This window comes from Antechinus flavipes, chromosome 6, assembly GCF_016432865.1.
Source record: "Antechinus flavipes isolate AdamAnt ecotype Samford, QLD, Australia chromosome 6, AdamAnt_v2, whole genome shotgun sequence".
NCBI lineage: Eukaryota > Metazoa > Chordata > Mammalia > Dasyuromorphia > Dasyuridae > Antechinus > Antechinus flavipes.
Genome location: NC_067403.1, coordinates 120,217,508 through 120,240,888, shown reverse-complemented (window position 1 = coordinate 120,240,888; position 23,381 = coordinate 120,217,508). Strand labels below are relative to the sequence as shown.

The 23,381-nt window shown below is 34.6% G+C and overlaps 1 protein-coding gene and 1 long non-coding RNA gene across 2 annotated transcripts; both read left to right on the top strand.

The window, feature by feature from the left end:
• The first annotated feature begins 244 nt into the window (after window positions 1–244).
• On the top strand, window positions 245–10,356 carry RWDD4 (RWD domain containing 4). Its single transcript, XM_051966700.1, has 6 exons — window positions 245–524; window positions 3,498–3,578; window positions 6,724–6,833; window positions 6,924–7,071; window positions 8,197–8,314; window positions 10,271–10,356. The coding sequence occupies exons 1-6, from the start codon at window positions 501–503 to the stop codon at window positions 10,354–10,356; spliced, it is 567 nt and encodes a 188-aa protein (XP_051822660.1). The 5' UTR covers window positions 245–500.
• A 125-nt stretch (window positions 10,357–10,481) lies between these two features.
• Window positions 10,482–14,054, top strand: LOC127541367 (uncharacterized). The gene is made up of 2 exons (XR_007948457.1): window positions 10,482–11,208; window positions 13,150–14,054. It is a non-coding gene; the product is annotated as an uncharacterized LOC127541367 (long non-coding RNA).
• The last annotated feature ends 9,327 nt before the right edge of the window (window positions 14,055–23,381 follow it).

Genomic DNA, 23,381 nt, shown 5'->3' with positions numbered 1-23,381 from the left:
CGGAGTTGGGCGGAACCGCGACTTCCGCCGACACCCGCGTTCCCGCCCCTTCCGGTTGTTCTCAAGGCGCGTGGGAGGAGAAGGGGAGCTTCTAGCAATGACCAATGGGAAAGGAGGAGCGATGCAAGAGGAGGACTCCAACATTTTCGTTATCCACTCCCGCGCTTCTCACCCCGGACTACTGTTCTGCTGGCTCAGTGCTCCCACACGTCGCGAGCCGGAAGGCGGGGCGAAAAATGAGGAACGCGTGACGCATGCACGCGCGTTATGGTCTAGGCGCGAGGGGCTTGACGCGGAGAAGGCGGCGGGCGTGCGTGCGCGTGCGTGTTGGTGTGCCGGGGCTAGGTTTGACTAAGAGGTGACGGGATTGAGATTCGGCGAGGTGGTGGAGGCCAGGGGCTTCGGCCTCTGGGTGCTGACCCCTGGCTTGGCCGCCTCCTCCTCCCTCCCCCAGTTTCCTGTCTCGCCGTCGGAGGGAGGAGGACCTCGCTGCCGGAGCGATGAGCGCCAACGAGGACCAGGAGGTAGGATCCCGCCCTTCGGGGAATTAAGGGGCTGAAAAGGGGAAGCGCCAGGAGCAGCTCTTGTCCCCGAGGATGCCCCTGGAGGTGGGGGAGGATGTCTTTCTCACCCTGAAACCAGCACCGCCCTTCCTAATCAACCGGCATTTTATTAAGCACCTGCTACAAGCCTCCCTCTCCCTCCCCTCTTCGTTCCGGAGACCCTTCTACCCACCCCAATCTCCACCCCAGCCCCTGGTAGGAAGATCCCACCCTGTGGCCCCGGGTAGGCAGCTTCTTGGACAAAGTCCCTTGTCCTCTGTGGGACGCCGTAAAATGAGGAGGGGATGGGCTTGGGTCTAGGGACTCTGACTTCGAGGTCTTTTCTGCTTAGAATCTGTGCTCCCGTGACCTGTAAAAGGGGTGGGCCGAGCCCAGCTCCAACCTTGCGTCTCTCTCCTCCCAGCTGGGAGACCTCAGGGTATAGAACCCTAGACGCCGGTATTCCCTTGGGATCGTGAACTCCTTGAGGTCAGAGGTGATTTTTGCTTTTCTTTGCTGTCTGCCTGGATTAAGGATCGATGCAAATAAATAGCCTCCTTAACCCAACCCCTCACACAACCTTACACACCCCTTCTACTGTTGCTCATTATTTTAAAAATGAAGATATTTTTAGTGTATTCCTATGTGAGTTAGTTCTTTGAGATCCCCCAGAATGAAATCACCAAAATGGTGATCAATAGTTTTAATATGACACATACTTGTCTGTGCCTCATATACCAAGGAAACTTGGACTTAGGTCCCTCCCTACCTTCAAGTTGCAGTTTTAAAATTTAGTTTTAAAAAATTGAATCAATTACATTTATTTTGGGGAAAAATAAAAACATGGTGGTTCACCATGACACTAAAATAGCTTGTTGGTGCAACAAGGTTGTCTTGACCTTTTCCAGTGGGTAGGAAGTGGGCATCTGCAGATACTCCCAAATGTTTCAGCTCTAGAGAGGGGGTTGGACAAATGTCACTTAGAGAAATTTCAGTTGCAGTGCTAATAATATAGATTTTTCTGTTGTGATATTCTTAAAAGACTTAAAGGGATTGTTGGGGATTGGGGGGAGAGGAAGATTTCAGGCCCTATCTAGGATGAGATAACTTAAATTTTTGAGATAGTGCCAATTCTATATTAATAAAATCATATTTGCCAGTTTCAACAACTTATATTTTTGAAAGTCTAAAACATGTCTATTTAAATAATCCATTTAATTCTCCAGGAAATAGTGAGCTCTTTAAAATATTCATCCTTTGAATAAGCTGTTTTGAGAGATAATTATCATGCCTTATTTTTTTTTTCCATCTCCAAAATAGAATTCAGTCTGTGACTTTTAAAAAGTTGAAGAAAGTGAAGGCAAAATATCTAGAAATACCTTTTCATCCACCAGTTTCTTTTTTACAAAGAGCTAGTTGTGTTACGTCTATTAAAATCTTTTTTTTTTCCCTCTGTGAATTGAACTTTACCTTAGAAACAATGTTTTAAATGATCGTCAGCTCCCAGAAGCTTCTTTAACCCATAATGAAACTGAAATATTTCTTAATTCATCTTAGGCTTCTTTGACTTTTGGGTGAAACCTATGGACCCCTTCTCAGAACTTTTTTTAGTTCATAAAATTTAAAATCCCACCTTTTGCAAGAATTCTTTCCTGATCCCTTTAATACTGTTGTTTTTTTATTTTCTGTAATTATCTCAATTTTATTCTTTCTAAAGCTTGTTTGTATGTAGTTGTTTGCATGTTGTCTCCCCCATTAAACTGAGTTCCTTGACAGTAGGAATTGATTTTTGCCTTTCTATATTTCCCCAGCACGTGTGTGTCTAGCACATAGTAGTCATTTATATATAATACTTCATGATTTGATTAAAATATATAAAATTAGAAATAACTGGTTATATTGAAACACATTTATCCAAATATTTTTAAAAGCAAATTCACTGATTCTAGATTAAACTCAATTTACTAAGATGTCATACCTATATCTTGCTACTCTTAAATGCCGCATTAGTGGGTAATTGGTGCTTCAGTGCATTTGTGATCTCTTGAATATAATCCTTTTTCTGTGTACAAGTTGAAATATTGCTGTAGTGCTAATAACCCTCCACTAGGCTCTTGCACACTTGGCTATGGAAATGCAAGCTCGAGCGTGTCCTATCTCATTAGAAAGGCTTATATGGGCCTAGTAATGTGTACTATATGTCTGTTGTTCAAGGACCATTCTAAGGTCATAGAAGTTTGTCACCAGGTTCTGTAGAATAATAATTTTTTTCAAGATGGGAATTTTAAGAAGTTTTCTTCAGAGGAAGTGCCTATATCTACAAAATCATGATCTTTGAAACATTGATGAAAAGATTACTGAATACTTTCTTTTCCCATACTAGTTTAATAACAAAAAATATTTGAGAGAAAAATTCTTTATGTGTGTGTGTGTGTGTGTGTAAAGCAAATTTGGTGTTTGGGAAGTAACTTACTATTAGAAGTTATATTTCTGTATGTTTTTATGTCTTTAGAAGGTAATCGTCATGGGGAGATTATAACAATGGACTAAAACCTTGCTGATTTATGAGTATTTGAGAGGGAAGAATTATCTGATTTTGTTTTTTCAATGCAGGTTTCAGAAGACATGAAATAGATTACTTTATTATGATTTTCATGAAATGCATTGAGCAATCCTGAGTAATATCATAAGTACTAGACAATTGTTAAATGGAATTTTAAAATTTTCTTCACTTAATTTTGAATTGTACCTATTGTTTTTTCTTTGCTTCTCCTAAACTGTCAACTTGAGATTTGTTGAATCTTAAAATTTGTTAAAAGATAGTTGTTTTCAAGTAGAGAGTAAGTTCATAATTTTTTAAAGTACATTAACAGACATTATTTCAGGTAGTGAATTTATACCAATTTCTGTTTCCCAGTTACTACTAAGCAGAATAATTTGACTTCTTTCTTTTAGATGGAGCTGGAAGCATTGCGTTCTATTTATGAAGGTGATGAAAGTTTCCGAGAACTAAGTCCAGTGTCATTTCAATATAGGGTAAGACACAAAGCATAAATTAGATTTTTTTGTTGTTCTCCCCTCTAAGTTCTGTGCTTTATTTGTGCTTATATAGGAACATGCTGTCTCTCCTTTTAGAATGTAAACTTGAGAGCAGACTTTCCTTTTTATAGATGTTTTATTCATTGATTTTTGCAAAAGGAGATATTGTTGAGATGCTAATTTTTGTTTTATTAATCTAATCATTTGTTTCTCTTGTTTAAATTGATGTACATAAATAAAAATTTAAATTGATTTATGTAGCACATAAAGTAAATCATGGATTTTTATATGAAATTTTTTAAATCAAAAAGTTGGCTTTAAAAATTATTGTAATAGATTCTTAGAATTTGGTAATTGAAAAAGACATCAAATATAATATAGTCTAATACTTTCATTTTGGAGTTTATATCACAGTAATTTTTTTCTCCTCCTTGTAACTATAAGGACTGTTCCAATTCTTCTAAGGAATTCTTGCATACAGTGGTATAGGTAGTGATTAACTGAATTAAATTTATTCATTGCTATGTATTTAGGTTCACTTAACACTCAAGATACCAATGGTTATTCTATCTCCTACCTGACTTCATCTAACTTACCTTGGTTTGTAGATCTTATGTTCCAGATTCTTATGCGGTATTGTTCTTTGTAGCATCAGACTTTTGTTACTGGTTTTGTTTGCAGCCGAACCTTCCTGTTGGTTTTGGCCCAGCCATTAGTGCTGTTTCTCCACTTTTGCTCAGTAATGTTTTGGACACTCTGAGGAGCTCATTTTCTGGTATCATCTCTTAAATCATTTTAGTATTGTCCATGAGGCATTTTTGGCAAAGATACTGGAGTAATTTGCTATTTCCTGCTCTAGCGGATCACCTTTTGTCTCTTAGGGAACTTGTATGAAGGCCAAAAAGTAACAGAACCAAACATGGAACAACTAACTGGTTTAAGATTGGAAAGGACTAGGACAAGGTTGTAAGTTGTGACCTTAGTTATTTAACTTATGTATGGAATATATCATGTGAAATACCAGGTTAGATGACTCCAAAGCTGGAATGAAGGTTTCAGGGAGAAATAGCAATGATTTCAGGTATGTAGACAGTTTCACTATGATGGCAGAAAGTAGAATTAAGAAGCCTCTTGATGAAGGGGGAAGAGAAAACTGGCTTTAAGCTTAACATTGAAAAAAAAAAAAACTTAAGATCTTGGCATCGGGTCCTATCACTTCTTGGCAAATAGAGAAGAAATAGAAACAGTGTCAGATTATATATTCAGGAGTTCAAAGATCACTGCAGATAACCATGAAATTAAAAGATGCTCCTTGGAAAGAAAGCTATGGCAAATGTGTACAACAATCAAAGCTATGTTTTTTTCTAGTAGTAACGTAATGTATGACTGAGACATGGAATATAAAGAAAACTCAGCAACAAAGAATCAATACTTTATAACTGTGGTGCTGAAGCTGAGTCCCTTGGACACCAAGGAGAACAAAGCAGTCAATACTGAAAGGAATTAATTCAAGTTATTCATTGAAAGGCTACATAGTGAAGATGAACCTTAAATACTTTGGTCACATAATTAGAAGATGGAATTCATTTAAAAAAAAAAAAAAAGACCATGATTTTAGGAAAGAGGGAAGGCAAAAGGAAAAGGTCACTATAAAGCATAAGATGGATGGATAGTATCATGTTAACAACATAATTGGATTTCAAGAAATAGTGGATAAAAGGGCATGGCATATTGTGGTCTATGGAGTCACAGAGTCAGACACAGTTGAACAACAAATAACTTATTTTATCAAAGAAGAAACAAATCAGAGGCTAAGTAATTTGTTGAAAATTATACAGCCAGTTAGTGACAGAATTGAGACTATAACCAAGACTGTCTTGGGCTGGCTTTTTTTTTTTTTTTCTATTATACAATGATATAGTCACAGGATAGTTGATATTTTCCCAAAATGATTTTCCAGTTTTGAGGTGATAAATGTAAAAGTTATAGGATAATATTTGCCTGAAATAGAATTGGTATTAAATGCATCTTTAACAAACAGTATTATTTCTCCTTTATATATCATTTATCCAACTTCTTATAATAATAAAGTGTAATACTTTATTCCTAGAATAATTATACCATATTTTCTGGAACTATTTTACTTGGTTTAGAGAAATTAAACTATGTCCAGTACTAGAATTTCCAAATTTCACTCTTTTACTGCTTCTTTTATTAAGTATGAGGAACAAGAGTTAAATAATTAGAAAATGGAAGTATAAGAAGTATTTGGGGAAAATTTTTAACTTTCTTTATGGAATGAATAAAGTTAATTTATTTAGTACTTGATTTGGGGGTTTGTGGGTTCCCTATTTTGTTTGTCTTTTCCTTCTTGTACACTTAACTTCTCACATAGTGTGATAAATAAAACACTAGTACAGGAAAGTTGGATTTGATTCCTGCTTCAATCTACTTGTGTCACAGACAAGTTGTTTAGCCATTCAGAGCCTCAGTTTCCACTTCTTTAAAATGAGGATAATATTTACACTACCTAATTCATAGAGCAATTGAAGACAACATTTTTGTAAACCTTAAAATACTGTGTAATTACTTTTTATTTTCTTCTCTGAAGCTTAGTGAAGAATGCAGTAGATGAAAATTTGAATGAGTTTCTTAATATTTATATTATGGTTCTAGATATTGAATCTCATGATTCAATAGGCAGAAAATGATGACAGAAATGAGCTTTTTCTATCATTAGTGGATTTTTGATCCAAATTTTCTTACATTTTCAACAAACACTTTAAAATTTTCTACTGTATGCTGAGCCCAAGCACTACCTGGGTGACATAAGACTCCTCTTGAAGGAGCTCTCTCTGTACTTAGAGAAATAAGGCACATATATGAAGTGTTCCTGCATTCTGAGACCAGAACTACCAAAGTCCTTACAGATTAGGAATGCGCTGGAGCTCATCCAGAGTTCCTGGTTCCACTTTGGTACTGGCTACTCCAAAAAGACTTTTAAAAACTATATTAAAAACATGGTTTAGGTACTAGTATTGAAAATAATTTATCATTTTAAATATTATAACCATATCTTCTATTGCCTTTGACTTTTGTAACATGTAACTACTTTTTTATTTAACATTTTCCTTTTCTTCAGATAGGTGAAAATGGTGATCCCAAAGCCTTCTTAATAGAAGTTTCTTGGACTGAAACATATCCACAAACAGCTCCAATCATATCTATGAATGCTTTTTTCAATAATACCATGTAAGTGCTTTTTTTACTTACTGTTTTCATTTGTCTCTCTCTTTTACTTTGCTAATTCCTTTTCTTTTAAAAATATATTCTATGTTCTAGATCATCAGCTGTAAAGCAAAGTATTCTGGCTAAATTACAGGAAGAAGTTGAAGTTAATCTTGGAACTGCAATGACATATACATTGTTTGAATATGCCAAGGACAATAAAGAACAGTTCATGGAGAATCATCACCCTGTTAATAACATGGTGAGGATGTTATTTGGGTCCTTATGGTAGCCTTTCCTAATTCTTTTTATTTAAATGCCCCAGGAGTTTATTTTGCAAAAAGCTTTAGGTCAAATGTAAAATGCAAATAAATTTTAAAATTTAATTAGCACATGTCATACAGAAACCAAGATGTCAATAACCAAAATTATCTAATACCCTTCATATTCATTTGGCTCCATTGAGGCATGGAAAACTGTTCTCAAGTATCTATTAAAAGCCTTTTTAAAATTCTCTTGGAGAAATAGGACAAAATATAACTCAAGCAATTTAGTGGTATTTTTTTTTTTTAAGTTTGCTGTCTACTATTGGTATGGAATATGCCCTATTATTGACATAATAATTTTTTGCTTTAAAATCATACTGCTATTTTTGTTACAAATAGGCTTACCATAATTCATCCTAAAGATGCAGTTTGAGGTTTCATTAAATAAAAAAGTGGTTTTGATTAGCACAGAGTATCATTCAAAAGAGTTCTAAAAGATAAACTTGTCAGAACTTAAAGCATGTAACTTTAATACTACTACTACATCATATCTTAACAATTATATACATTTTTCTGAATAGGTTATAAGGACAGGGAATGTAACTTTTGCTTTCTATACCTTCTTAGTGTAAGGCTGTACCACAATTTTGGATTTTAAAATATCCTTAATGACTTAATGACCATAATGTTGGAGAGGATGCTCTTTATTGATTAGAAGGAAGACTGAGATGATCTGAAGAAATAAGTATAAGTATAGGTGCTTGGTAGCATAAATGATGTACATTTTAAAGCCCATGTAAAATATTCTAAGTTGTGGTAAATTAATTGCTCTTAATATCTACCCTGGAATTAATACCATCATCATTTTAATGTGCTTTAAATCTTGCTGTCATTGGTACTTTTTATAACAGTTTAAGTGTTATATAACCCTTTGAATACAGTATTTTATTAATTATTGGTAGTATAATGATGTCAGCTATTTAATAGAAGATAACTTTAATCTTACCTGTTTTCTTTTTATTTGATAGTAATACAGTTAAAGTATTTCAAGAACTAAAAAGATGTAGCTTATTTAATAATATAAGCTATAAAAGTTCATGAATTGTTTTTATTCTTTTCAGACATCAATAAGCAATATTATTTCAACTGAAACTCCTAATACTGTTCCTTCAAGTAAGAAAAAAGATAAAAAAGAACAACTTTCAAAAACTCAGAAACGGAAGCTGGCAGACAAGACAGGTTTGTACTGCTAAGTATTAGATCTACTAATTTTTGTTTTTAATCTCATAGATAAGCTTTTGACTGCCTCTCATTATGATTATGTGTATACTTAACAATTTTTGTTTCAGAATATTATTTTTGGAGCCTTAGAATCAGATTTTGCCTTGGGCCACAAGTATAAATTTGGTTAATTGCTACTATTGATACTTCATCACTAAATATTGCTATTTGAAAATCAGGTAAGTGAATGTTAGGGTAATCATAAGTCAGATTGGCAGGAAAGTTATAATTTTAGCATGATGTGCATTAGAAAAATGGCATGGAAATACCTTCTATATTTTACTTGTTCAGGCTTTTCTTTGGGAACTTCTGTTTCTTCATGTTTATAATATATTTCTTTTAAGTGTTAGAAAAAGCTTTCTGTTTTAAGAATCCTTCTTCAAATTTGTTAGATCCAGTCAACTAGAATTCTTAGGGTGGGTGTTAGAAAATTGGAGGTAATGCTAATATAGTAGAAAGACTAGACTTTAAATCAAACAACCAATATGTAAATATTGACTCTTACTAGTCATGTAATCATGGCCCTCTTTAGTCCTCAGTTTCCCATGTTGTAAAATGGATAACTTGAATTTCTTGGTTGTGAAAAATATAAGGTAGAAATAAAAGCACTCTATAAATATTAAAAGGTTTAAATGTCATCTCATAATTATTGTTTTCTCATTACTGTTCTGTGAGACAAAACAGTGTTAAATAATTTAAAAAGCAAGTGTTTGCGAGGTACTACATTTAATTTCTCAAAATTATACATGATAAACTTAGCCTTTTGAAGAATATAATAGTTATATGAGAACTTTTGTCTAGGAAATGAATGGATATGATTAAATAACATCACTAGTTTCTTTTCTTTTAATATTTGTCTGTTGTCCCTTTTTGTAGTAGTAAAATGGTTACATATATTTCTTCTTTGGCAACTATTGAAACAATGATAAAAACAGTTTTCACCTGTAAGTTCAAACATGCATTTTATTAGCTAAGTCATTGGTGAGTCTCATGACTAAGCACTCTTTTGGTTCTTCAGAAGGTTTTTTTCTTTGTCTTGGTGCTGTTTGGGTATCACAGATTGGTTGAGGAGTTGTCACAGTCTCATATTTACTAAGAAAAGAAGAGGCCAAAAAAAAAAAAAGTTCTCCAAAACAACTATAAGTTAGACTTACATAGTCCCAGTCGACTTAGTTCAAAATAAGTAGTTCTGTCTTCTTTTTGTTGTGTGTGTGTCATAAATATTCTTGACTTGGAACTACCTTAAAAATAGATTCTTAATATTCTAGGAAGAAAAGCTGATATCCAAAATTGGAGATATGCTCATCTAGTCCTTCTGGTGAACTAAATGAAGTATTAGATTTGAGAGGTGTGAGAAGAGCTAAAACCCCACTAGCATCATAGTTATTCAATTTCATAAGTAAAATTCATTTTTTATATTAACATACATAATATCAATTGTGCAATAAAAATATTTTTGAAGTCAGTTACTTGTTTCATAAAATCCTCCTTTGCTCAGAGTTGTCATTAGCTTTCGAAGGAATTGGACATTATTCAAGCATTTTGTTCCAACAAACAAACAAAGTTGTCCAAACATTAGTTTTAGTCATAAATATAAACAATAAAATTACTTTTTCTTCCCATACTAGGCATTTTGTCTGTTTTTCACATTGGAAAAGTATATAATAGTCTTAAACTTAGTTATAATCAAGTTCAGTTCACCATTAATTGAACATTCAATTGAACACTAATGAACTTTTAAAAAATATCTTTAGTACTCTTCTTTAAAAGTGATTATATAGCTAAGTGATTTTTGTTCTTAGTATTGATGTATAAAGTTTGCTCTTCTTGAAAATGACTTTAAAAAAAAGAAAAGAGGATGATATATATATAGATAGATATATAGAGATAAATTTTTTTTTTTTAATTCTGTAGATCACAAAGGTGAACTTCCACGAGGCTGGAACTGGGTTGATGTGGTTAAGGTATGTTTTAAAATACAAAGTGTTTTATTATCTTAGTTTCAGTAGTTATTGGTATCATAATGAAACTTATATGTAACTTCTTTTTTATTTTCTCCCCTAACAACCTTTGGATTTGACTGGTGTCTGACGTTTGTGTACATTCAGCATGTGAGTATTATTAAATATTTGGGTTTTTTCCCTCCCAGGTCACTTTGTAGCAATGGATAGGAAGAGTAGGGAGGAGAGGGAAAAGGAGGGAATAAGCATTTATTAAATTCCTTCTATGTGACAGACATTATTCTAAGCATTTTACATATAAGGCTTTTTCTTGATCTTACCAACAACCTTGGGAAGTAGGTATTCTTATTATTATCCCTATTTTATAGACAAGGAAATGGAGCTGATTTGTTAAGTGATTTGCCCAGAAGTCACCCAGTTAGAGGCTAGATTTGAATTCCAATCTTCCTGTCTTCAGTCCCAGCACTTGACTGTTCTATCTGTAGTCAGAATTAATGTTATTTAAGAAGAATTACTCAGAAATGCTCCTCAAGCCCTTGAGATTCCGCTAATTAGAGATAGAATTAGAATTTTGGAGAAGAAGTTGTGCTTTTGGAGTATGAGGCACTTCTGGGACAGGGGTGACCAGGGAGCTATAGTATACTCTGAGATCACCCAGCCCTAAATGAAAAAGATAGCCAGGAGTTATTTGTGACAAGTAAGGTGAGGAAGAGAGTTCCTGAAGCTAACATTCTCCTGGTTTTGAGTCATTTCAGTCATGTCGGACTCTTCGTGACTCCATTTAGGGTTTTCTTAGCAAAAATACTTGAGTATGCCATTTCCTTTTCCAGCTTATTTTACAGATAAGAAACTGAAGCAAAAGATCAAATTTTATCCAAGGTCATACACCTAGTAAGTGTCTGAGGCTGGATTTGAACTCATGAGGATGTCTTTCTAATTCCAAGTCTGGTGCTCCATCTACCCTACTACCAAGCTGCTCCTCTCTATTTCCTGTCTTCCCTTAAATGAATGGGGAGGAAAAGGGGGAAGAAATCTCTTTTGCAAACAGGCACACAAATTGTCATGGCCTGTCACTTCACCACAGCCCCATCCTCTACTCCAAGATCTGGAAATGGATACTTCAGCTGCTTCCTGTTCCAGATCTGCTGATGGATCCCATTTTACTTCCTCCTCCCATCCCTAACTTCCTCCTTTGATTGGCTAACTTACATGATGCATATAAAACCTGAGGAATGGCTTATAGGTTTGGGCTTGTGTTTAGCTCTATGTTAAGAGTATTTTGTTTTCAATTTGGCTGAGCATGTGTTCAGCTTGAATCTTTGATCCTTTATTCAAAGCAGAGCATATTGAACATTTAAACAAGGGTTCTGATCCTTCCTCTTTAGTTAGCTAATTGTATAACCTTGGACAAATTAGAGAAGTTAAGTTGATTGTGTTTGACTAGAAGACCTCAAATTTCTATAGTGATAAATCAGTGCATTTTTAATTGTACACTGTTAAATTTGTCTATAAATTATATTTGGAATATAGGTTAAGCCATGGAAATTTTTATGAATTGGTTTCTTAAACCATGACAGTTCCCAGGAAAGTGCCCATCCTGACAGTTACATTAAACATTACACATTAATTAATTCTTTGTTTCAACCTGTTGTCTTTGATTCATTCTTTTGAACACTTTAGTCAACTTTAAATTTTACGTACTTTTTTCCCAGATTCATTAGATCTGAAATTTGCTAGGACAGTACTTTTACAATACTCCTAAAAACAGTTCATTTGTTGCAACAATTGCATTGCAGTCATTTAATTAAATATGTAACATGGGAGAACTATATTAGCATGAAGCTTGAATCCTAGACAACAGTTATTAGATTATATAGAAAAGAGAAGAGGGTTTTAGACATTTTTAAGTTCAGCATTTCTCCCCCTTCCCCCTGAGGCATTTGGGGTTAAGTGACTTGCCCAGGGTCACACAGCTAGGAAGTGTTATGTGTTTGAGGCCAGATTTGAACTCAGGTTTTCCTGACTTCAGGACTGGTGCTCTATCCACTGCATCAACTAACTGTCCCAAGTTCAGTATTTCTTTAGCATCCTCACTCCTCCCTTTCAGTACCATTCTCAGATCCCTTCATCTTAGCTTCCTATTGCTTTTATGTTATTAATATCCCTCCCAATTGAGTAATCCATGCTCCCCAATTACAGCTTTTTCCTTTCTTCTAAGTAAGGTATAAATATTTTTTGGAAAGTAGGCTGAAAGGTTTCCAATGCAAACTTAAAAGATACTGGTAGAATCTGAGACCAAACTGACCAAAGGAAATGAAAAAATAAGAGGAAAGATATCAGAGTAAGAAGGAATAACCACTGAAGCTCTGCCTAGAAGTTTGTACCCAGGGTCTGCTCACTAAAGTGTTTTGTATTTTTCACATTTCTGAATTTATAAATTTTTACTAATTGCCTAGTTTTTCATTTTGGTTCCTGTTGTACCATAATGGAATCCATTTATGAGTCCTAGAAGTGCTTATATATATTTTTCCTTTTAAAAAATAAAAGATAATTTATAACGATTTCATCTTTTATCTGTATTTGCATACTCAGAATTTTTGTTTCAGATGTAATTTGTATGTCTCCCATTGATAGTTATATCCTAACATTTACTGAATCCTGTAGTTTTAAATGTTTAAAGTAGTCTAAAGTTTGAAGTAATTATACAGAATAAACTTAGAATTTTCAAAATATGTAAACTTTGTTACCAATTGCATTAGAAATGTTTTTAATTTGAAGTGAAGTAGAAATAACGTAACAGCAAAACTTAATATTTCTCTTTTCTTTTTATAGTTAAGCAAAACTGGTTCTAAAGATGATGAGTAATGAAAGAAACTTGATACAAGAAAACACCGTCTTTTAATACAGTAACTGAAGTCAACTTTTTTTTCCTTCTATTGAAGTGGCATTTTATAAACATAAGTTTTTGTATGTTCCTAAGTAATTAGATCATAAATTCATGCAGAAATTTGTTGGTATTTCATTATTCTCACAAATTTGCCTTAAAGGAAGGTAAAACATGCCACCAAGAATGTGCAGTGTCCTTTCAGGAGCCTGTTAAGCTTTATAAGTGATCAAATATCAAGAAGAGTAAATGAAGATATATGCAGTGTTAATTTATACTGTCTTATTCTAGGGTGTGACTTTTTTAAGGGAATGTAAAGCCAATTAGAATAAAGCTGTTTATCAAGCATACCCATTTCAAGTCTTCATCTCAGTGGAGTAAACAGTAAGAGTGAAATTATTTGGCAGCATGAGCTATATTAATAGGCTTGTCACTTTATGTCTTCATCTATCATTCCCTTGAATTACTGATGTTTAAATTGCTTCAGAGAAAGCTAGTGGTTGAATATCACCATGATCTTTTTCATGTAGTTCGCATCTGTATGTAGTTACTTTCCATGTTTTGTTCTTTTGCAGAGAACTGCTGTCTTCTCACAGATAAATCTAAATTATATTTTTCTCAATATTGATGTATTGGGAGATTTAAACATGAGAGGTTTTCATAATATATAGCTTAAGAAAAAAATAATTCTGCCAAATGCATTGGAAAGAATTTTGTACAGATGTTGCTCTCTTGTATTTTTAAAAAAAAAATCTTTACTGAACACACAGTAATGGAGTAAAAGATGCCTTAATGTCATTTAATTTTTTATTGTTGGAGACATTGATTTTAATAAATTACTATTTATCTGCCATTGTTGATTTTTTTGGTTTATTTTGCTTAGTATTGTTTAGACTCCAGTCTTTATAGATAGGCAATAAGCATGCATTAAGCACTTTGCTGTGTTCTGGCACTCTGCTAAGTGTATGACAAGAATATTTATTTTTGGTTTTCAAAGAGGACCAATGATATGACAAGGTGATGTCTTGACTCTTGCCTGATTTGGATTTAAATAAGGCAGAGTTGTACAAAGTCAGCAGCTTTGTCCTCTTTTCCAGTCATGGAAATCCAGTAGCAAGACAGAAGACAGGATAACTAGCATGAGATGCATTGGATGACCTTGGTGTCTTCAATGTGAGATCAAGTTCAAAGCCCTCCACAAGGCATCCTTCAGCCATCTTCATGGCCATTGGAGTAAACTGTTCTTATCGCCCATTCCACCAGGGGAAGTCTTCACTTGAGATATACACCCCTCACTCCCAGTTCACCATCATTTTTGAAGCCTATTGGTTACCTGACCATCTATTGAGTCACTCACTGGGTTTGGCTGTTGTGTATGTTACAAAGCCCCAGCTGAGTTGAATGCTAGATGCAAAGAGAGATGAACAGGCTTGAAAAGCGTTCAGTAAGTCCTCAAACCAGAGGGGCTAGTTCTTCTTAAACATCCTACATACCCCTGCATATAAATATGAGCAAAAAGACAGTCCCAGCCTTTAAAGAGATTATGTTGTGATGGGCCTAAGACTGGGAAGTACTCTTGCACGGGCATAGTATTAAAGTCTAAAGAGTCAAAAGCAGAGTCAACCTGGGCGTGTCCCAAAATGGTTTTTGAGAAACAACTAAATATTTAAAAGAATAACAAGTCAAATGGATTAACAGACCAGAAAAAATATAATATAGGGAAATCTTTAAGCTGATGCTCAGCTAATGAAGTTTTTGAAGTTTAACAACTCTTTTTGGCAATGTTCTTTCTGTTCACATTATAGGTTTCATAATCAACCAATCCTAATACATAAATAATTGTATTTAGGGGATACAGACAAAAGGAAATAGTCTCTGCTCTCAAGAAGCTTACATGTGGAAGACAACATAATGTATACAAGTTAATCCAGGGTGAGATCTGCACTCAAGTCAATAAACATGTATTAAGATACCTACCATGTGCCATGCACTGAGCTGGCTATAAAGACGAGCAAAAGACAGTCCCTGCCCATAAGGAGCTCAGAATATAATAGGGAAGGACAACACAAAGAAACTGAAAAGGATGGAGGGGAGGGGTCACCTGCACAGGAGCATAATGAAAACATGTAGTTGGATAAGAAATGATTAAATGACTGCTCTCAGCCCCCTTCTGAAATAGATGATCTGGGAGGATGTCCACCTTATGCTTTCTCCAGGGGGAGGGAGAGGTCCTAAGGGCAGCATGTTTTAGAGTGGGTAAGATTTTGAAGAAAAATGAGTTTTTGAAGACTGGTAAAAGTCCAGGAGAATATCCCGTTGGGACATGATACACCAGCAGTTCCCTGTTGCCTCTAAGATAATCTTTAAAAATAGCAGCATCTAACGTCCTTATAACCTGGTTCCAGCCTGCCTTTCCAAGGTTACTTTACTTATTGCTCCTTTTCATATATACTATAATCTGGCCATACTGGCTTTTCTATTGCTCACAAGTGATGGGCCATTTCCCATTTCTGTGCTTTTATTCAAGCTATTCCTTGTCTCTATTTTGCTTTAAATATTGCCTCCTACATAAGCATTTTCCTGATATCCTTAACTGTAGATCCTTCTCCCAAATTATATGTATTTTGTGAATGTTATATTTTCACATGTCTCACCCAATACAGTGGAAGTTACTGAAGGGCATAGCTGAGTTCAATTTTGTCCTTTTTAACTCCAGCAAATAGCAAAATACCTGCCATATGCTTATTGAATGATAATCATTTGACAAGATTTAAGACATTTTACCGAAAGGAGAGAAGACTAATAAGTATATTTGAAACCCTGTCATTGTGAAAGTATTTTAGATATTTTTCTACAATTTAACATCATAGAGAAGATTTCCTTGAAATGTTTTTTGCAAAGATCCAATAAGTAGAACTAAGAACAATAAATAAAAATTGTACAGCCACATTTTAGCTAAATGTAAGATTAGAGCTATACAATTTGGTATAGATCTTGCCCAAACTGGTGCCAATAATTCATTAACTGCTTAAGTGGAAGTCTGGTAATCATTTATTAAAGAACTTTTTTTTTTTTTTTTTGGGGGGGGGGGGGGACTAGATGGTCCCTGAAGGCCCCCTCCACATTTGAGATTCTTATTCTGACATTCTTAAAACTCCTCCTTCAAGCTTTCTCGTGGTCTTTATTCTGTCAATTAACTCCTTTCATTTTCAGTCTTATCAATTGGATGCTCATTCTTTGCTTATAAATATGAACAATTTTTTCATGCACTGAAAAAACAAAACCTAACTCTTAATTTTACCTGTTATTCCAGAAAACTGAATCTTTCTCTCTCCTTTTTGCTGCCAGTTTTTTAAAAAGTCATTCTTTAGTTGTGTCTGATTCTTTATGCCCCCATTTGAGTTTTTCTTGGCAAGGATACTACAGTGGTTTGCCATTTCCTTCTCCATCTCGTTTTACAAAAAAGGAAACTGAGGCAAATAAGATTTAGTTACATACCCAGGATCACACAGCTAGTAAGTGTTTTGAGGCTACATTTGAATTCAGATCTTCTGACTCCAGGCCCAGAACTCCTATCTACTGTGCCATGTAACTCCCTACCAAATTTTTATATTTTCCAAATATTTGGATAATTTAATTATGTTCTGTACCTGTTATTTTCTCCATTTGCTCAATTTCAGCAGTGATGTAATTCTGCATTGATTAATTCTTTTGATTCAGGATTTCCAAGATAGACTCTATATCTAATGTAATTTTTTCACAATTCCCCACCCCCATTTTTTTTTTTTTGAGAAATCCCTACAGGAATCTGGCTGTCTTTGAATCTCTATCAATTTCACTGAAAACCCATTGCCAAACGAGTGATGTATAAAGAAGAGAGTGTACACTTCTCTTCTTTACTGCCAACTCATTCCTTAATCCCTTATAGGATGACTTCTATCTCTGTCATTCCACTGAAACCATTTTGTCTGGAGACATTAGGAACATCTGAATAGTGGATAGTCGAATCCACTGGACTTTTCTGTTTTAGACCTTTCTGAATTATCTGAAGCATTTGCTACATTGACTACTCTGAATGATTGTGAAAGTGATATACTTTCTTCTCTGGCTTTCTTCTGATTCTCCTTTGATGTTTCATTTCTATCTTTTCTGATAGGAAACAAGAAAAAAAAAAAACAATAGGTAATGTTAGGGACATTTAGAAAGAAAAAAAAAGAGAGGATAGTTGACTATCCTAGGTGAGTAATGTTGATGAATGACAAAAACTACAACTATTTGAGTTATGATACTGGCTCCATTTTTTCCTTCAATGTATATATATAATCCTCAAATGGTGAAGGATAGATAGTTTAAAAGGAAACTAGAGCCAAAGATTAGTGTGCAGACAACAAGAGAAATCATTAAAAGGAGACCTCAGCAATTACTTATTTCAATTCTTTCCTGAATTGAAATCCATTCATTACTAACCAAAATGCAGAAGAAAACAGTGTTCAGATTCAATACTATTTTAAAAGCACTTGGGGATTGATTTTTAAAACATCTTGAAGAGAAGATGGCATTTTTTTTAAATGACAACCTAGAAAACAGCAGCATTGAATCCATATTCTTACTTTTTAATTTCTGTAAATTGCTTAAAATTATGAGCTGTGCACATATTGAGAATATTTACCTGAATTTTACAGGTGATTGTCTATAACTGCATTTCTGTCTTCATAGCCACATAATTAACTTAAGAGATGTTGACCTGAGGAATAATTGGCAATCTTATGTCCTTGAGCACAGAGCTGTTCTTACTATTTCAGTGCTTTCAACTTCTAACAGTTTTTATATGATTAATCCATCTTCTTTTTTTGCTCATATCTATTACACTTTTCCTTTGTGTTTGTTATGCCCATTCCTTTGCACATGCTATAGATAGGTTCTGGACCTGTGATTTCTTTGATATAGACCAGTAGTGTGGTGTCAAATGCAAATAGAAACAGGGATGCTAAACCACACATGATTCTTGCAGACAGCATATTGGCTTAATTTTAAAATGTAATATTGACTTAATTTTAAATTGTAATATCTATTGGAGAAAGAAATGGCAAACCATCAGTATCTTTGCCCAGAAAACTCCAACCGGGTTATGAGGAGTCAGATATGATTGAAAACAACTGAATAATAACAAAATATTACTTATGTCCACTTTTGCATCTGCTGAATCGCCTGATTTCAACTCCACAATTCCTAGGATAAATTAGCTTCTAAATTCACCACCTCACTGCTCTCTAGCCTTGAATCATACTACCTCTCTCAATTTCCTCTCCTTTCTGACTGCATGGTTAGGAACAAGAGAATTAGACTCCTCCCGATGCCTTCCATTATAGAGGGTAGAAATTGAATTCTCACCTCACTCCACTCTGCATTTGCAATCCTTGGTTTCAACTTCTCACAACAAATGCCCCCACACTGGGTACCCTCTGGTGACTTATTCTCCATCCCCTTCCCTGCTTCCTTTTGTGTGTTGTGGCCTCCTTTAGACTGAAAACTCTTTGAAGGCAGAGACTGTCTTTGTTTTATTCATTGTATCTCAAGGACTTAGCGTGGTGCCTAACACATTGGATTTATTATATTGAATGTTATATTTTTTACTTATTTTGCTAAATAAAATTATATTTTAATCTGGTTCAAATCTCACTAAAAAACACTGGGATTATGTATTTAATACCTTTGATATAGGAAACTCCCAATGAGGGGCTTCTTTAATCAATGAAGGTCAAAACCTTCTCTGCAATCTTAAATTGCAGAGAAGATTGCCTTGAAATGTTAAGTGATTTGCCCAAGGATTACCCAGCTTTAGGAGCCAGAGGCAGTGAAGCTAACTCTTATTTTTAATAATAACAGCTTTTCGTTTTCAAAATACATGCAAAAATAGATTTCAACATTTATCCTTGCAAAATCTTGTTCCAAATTTTTTTCCCTCCCTCCTTCCCATCCCCCTCCCCTAGACAGCAAGGAATCCAATATAGGTTAAATATGTACAGTTCTTCTAAACATATTTCCAAATTTATCATGCTGCATAAGAAAGATTAAAAGGGGAAAAATGAGAAAAAAAATAAGCAAGCAAACAAACAACAACAAAGATGAAAATACTATGTTGTGCTCCACATTCAGTCTTCACAGTCCTCTTTTGGGATGCAGATGGCTCTCTCCATCGCAAGTCTATTGGAATTGGCTTGAATCACCTCATTTTTGAAAAGAGCCAAGTCCATCACAGTTGATTATCACATAATCTTGTTGCTGTGTACATGTTCTCTTGGTTTTACTCATTTCACTCAGCATCAGTTCATGTAAGTCTCTCCAGGCCTTTCTGAAATCATCCTGCTTATCGTTTCTTACAAAACAATAATATTCCATAACATTCATAGACCATAACTTATTCAACCATTCTCCAACTGATGGGCATCCATTCAGTTTCCAGTTTCTTGCCACTACAAAAAGGGCTGCCACAAACATTTTTGCACATATGGGTCCCTTTCCTTCTTTTATGATCTCTTTGGGATACAGACCCAGTAGAGACATTGCTGGATCAAAAGTTACAAAGAAGCCATCTCTTTAACCATTATCATGAGTTTCTCAGCATCTAAACATTTGTTAAATTGAATTGACTTCATACTCAGGAAATCTTTCCCTTGTCTTTTGGCATGCACTTGTGATTCTTCTGAAATAATGATTTGTAACAATCTTAGCATTATTGAGTAAATATTTGCTTTCCAAATAAGTGTTTTCTAGCATTGTGTAATTATAGAAAATGCTGTGCAGTTTCTCAGATATGATGTGACCTAATTCTTTCCTCTTCAATTTTAGATCCAGTTCATTGTCCATCTTCAAATAATCTAATGAACTAATTCAATGTGTTCCTAATCCAATAGTGTAATGATTTCTGTAAAAATATTCTTTCTCTACTTCCTTTTTCCTAAAATGGAGGGTTGAGTCAATCTGTTTAATCATTGTGAATATAATAGAGGAGATATCATTAATATTCTGGAACAACATCAACACAACAATATAAAAAGAGTCCTCAAAACAGTAGGATTAAACTCAATTCCAACTGCTGCCAGAATGATATTAAGATATAATTGGGAAATATTTAACAAGATAAGCAAAAATAGAATATAATGTAGATAATATTCATTTGGTTTCCTAAAACAACATGCCCTCTGGGATCCATTTTTTATTTTATTTTTTTTTTTTTTTGAGTCTAGCACCACTGCTCAAAATGAACTCCCACTTTTATTTGGACTTTTCACAGCATCATCCATGGCTCTGACCAACACTTTTCATGAGCATGTGTCTTCCTATTTTGTTTTTATTCATTGTGTTTAATATCAAAGTCATCCTGATATTACAATTACAACCTTTGGTCCTCTCTTATAATGAAGAAAAATATTTATGAAAACCCAACAGAGTGACTATTTCAAGCCACATGTGTGACATTCTGTGACCAAAATCAAGACAAAGTAGCCATTTTACTGTTCCTCTCATGTAATATTTCTGATTCTCTGCCTTTGTGCAAGTTATCCTCTCATGCTTCACTTCCACCTCTTAGAAGTCCTAGTTTCAAAATTAAGCTTAAGTGCTACCTTCTACATACAACTTTCATGATCTCCCTAGCTGCCAATGCCTTCTCACCCCAAATTACCTTGCATGTATTTTGCATATAATTTATACATATGTCATGGAAAAGACCAGTTGGGTTGGACAGGACTCTTTTCATCAATTGATTTCCATCCCCAATCTCTGCTCTAGGCCAACTAATAAAATCATAAATAGGTAACAGATAACTGAATATTAATGAAATGCAAAGAAGTGTCCACACTATATGAAGTAGAAGTGTTTTCCCTAATGGAATTGAAGGCTGCTTGCTATTGGCTGGCCAAAGATTTGACCATGTCTGTGGAGATCTTTAAAGGGCTAACTTGACAGTTTAGGCAGGAGAGCCTTGTAGAATGTGAGAGTTGTGACCCTGACAGCAAAGAAGAGAATCTATTATGGACATAAGAGAATGAGCTTCTAGTAGTCACAAGTTTACCTTTGTACTTCAGGATACTGAAGATTTAGGATAAGGAATATCTTGTATCTACTTGTTTTTACCCTGTCATTGTAAGGGGCTGAGGCTCAAGTTGATACACTGAGGTCCTAAGCACGTGAGGCTAAATAGTAATTGGACCATACTCTATTAATATATATGTTTGGAGAAAGAATGGCCCCCACCATTCTTGCACAAAAGAGTCTTTGGGCAAGTCTTGACGTGTTGTATGGGAAATGACGTTTTTGGTGAGTGGAGGCAAGGGAGTGGGAAGGGAAGCAGAAGGAGAGACTGCTGGCTGGCATCTTGACACAGCTGCTCGCATTGCCATTGCGACGGCCCTTCATCTGCAATCCCTCTTTGCTAGCTGGCTTCCTGTCTCAGCTGCCCATATTGCTATCGCAATCTTTCTTGCCCATATTTCTATCACAATCCTTTTTTATCTCTTCACTTCAATAAAGATTGAAGATTTTCCCCTTAACCTGAATTCCTGACTCCTGCTGATTTTAAATACACGGTCATCACATGTCATCATTATAAATGCATTTGCTTTGAATCAATTGGCCTACACCTTAAAGGTAAATTCATCAGTGAAAGCTCATGAACTATAGTTTTAGGAGTTTAACCCACAGAGTACCAGGTAGTACTTAGCCCCCTTAGGTTCTGATCCTGAGTGCTGAGTTGTGTTGGTAGTCTAAAAAAAGTATTACATTTATGTGCAGATTGTCTCCCTGAACAGCAATATATATCATTGTTTTCCTTTGATTGCCAGTATGTAGCACAGTTCCTAACACATTGTAAGCATTTAATAATTTTTATTTAGAATCTTCCTGATTAATATCAGGAATAGGTAACTCTTTCCTTTTTCTCTACTAGTCTTAGCTCTCTGCTAGTCTTTTATGGATGACCTGTTGCCTGCACATAAAAGTCTGTCTTCATCTTGTCTCACATAATTTGGGGAGACTATGGTTTCACAAATGAGTTTAGATGATCCGGACATGTCTTTTTCCTACTTTGCATGATCTATTCTGTTTGCTGGAAACAATTTGGCCATACTAAAGTACCTATAAGGAAATAAACTGGCAAGGCATCCTAAACCTGCCACCTGACATTACACTGATTTCATACTTTCTCACTTGACTCTGTGTTAGTTCATTTAGATCTTCCCAGATAATTCTGTAATTATCCTTTTCATTCTTTCTTATATCACAGTAGTATTCTATAATAGTCATATTCCACAATTTATTCAATCACACCATAGTTGATAGACTTCCCGTTAGTTTATATTCTTAGATGTTAAAAAAAAAAAAAAAGAACTGTTTTTAAAAATTTGTACATATGGGTCATTTTACTCCTTCATTGATCTATTTGTATAGACATAGCAGTGGTATTGTTGGGTAAAGCAGATGTAAAGTTAAGTAACATAATTCCCAAGTACTTTCCAGAATGACTAGACAATTTCATAGACCATTTCACACCTCCACTAATAATGTCTATTTTCCCATAGCCCCATCAACATTTCTCATTATCTTCTTTTGTCAAGTTTCCCAGTCTGATAGTATAAAGTAGATTATCAGACTTGCTTTAATTTGTATTTCTCAATTAATGATTTGGACCATTTTTCATAATGATAATAGGCTATGTTTAAATTTTTATTTCATTTTTTGTTAACATTTTAAGTTCCAAACTATCTTCCTTTTTCCCCATTTCATACTAGCAAAGGCCACTATTTTATACAGATTTATAAATATATGTAAAACCATATTATAAATACTTTTGTTTTCAGTTCTTTCTCTGGAGATGAATAGTATATTCCTTCATAGACCCTTTATAGTTGCTTTGTGCATTTATAGTACTCAGTATAACTTGGTTGTTTACAATTATTCTTTGAACAATATTTCTGTATACAAAGTTCTCTTGGTTCTGCTCACTTCATTTTTCATTGTTTCATGTAAGTTTTTCTGTTTTTCTAAAACCAACCAATTCATTTTTTACAGCATAGTAATATTACATCACAGCCATATACCACAACATGTTTAGCCATTCCCTAGTTGATGGGCAACACCTTAATTTTTAGTTTTTGCAACCAGTAAGAGAGCTGCTATAAAT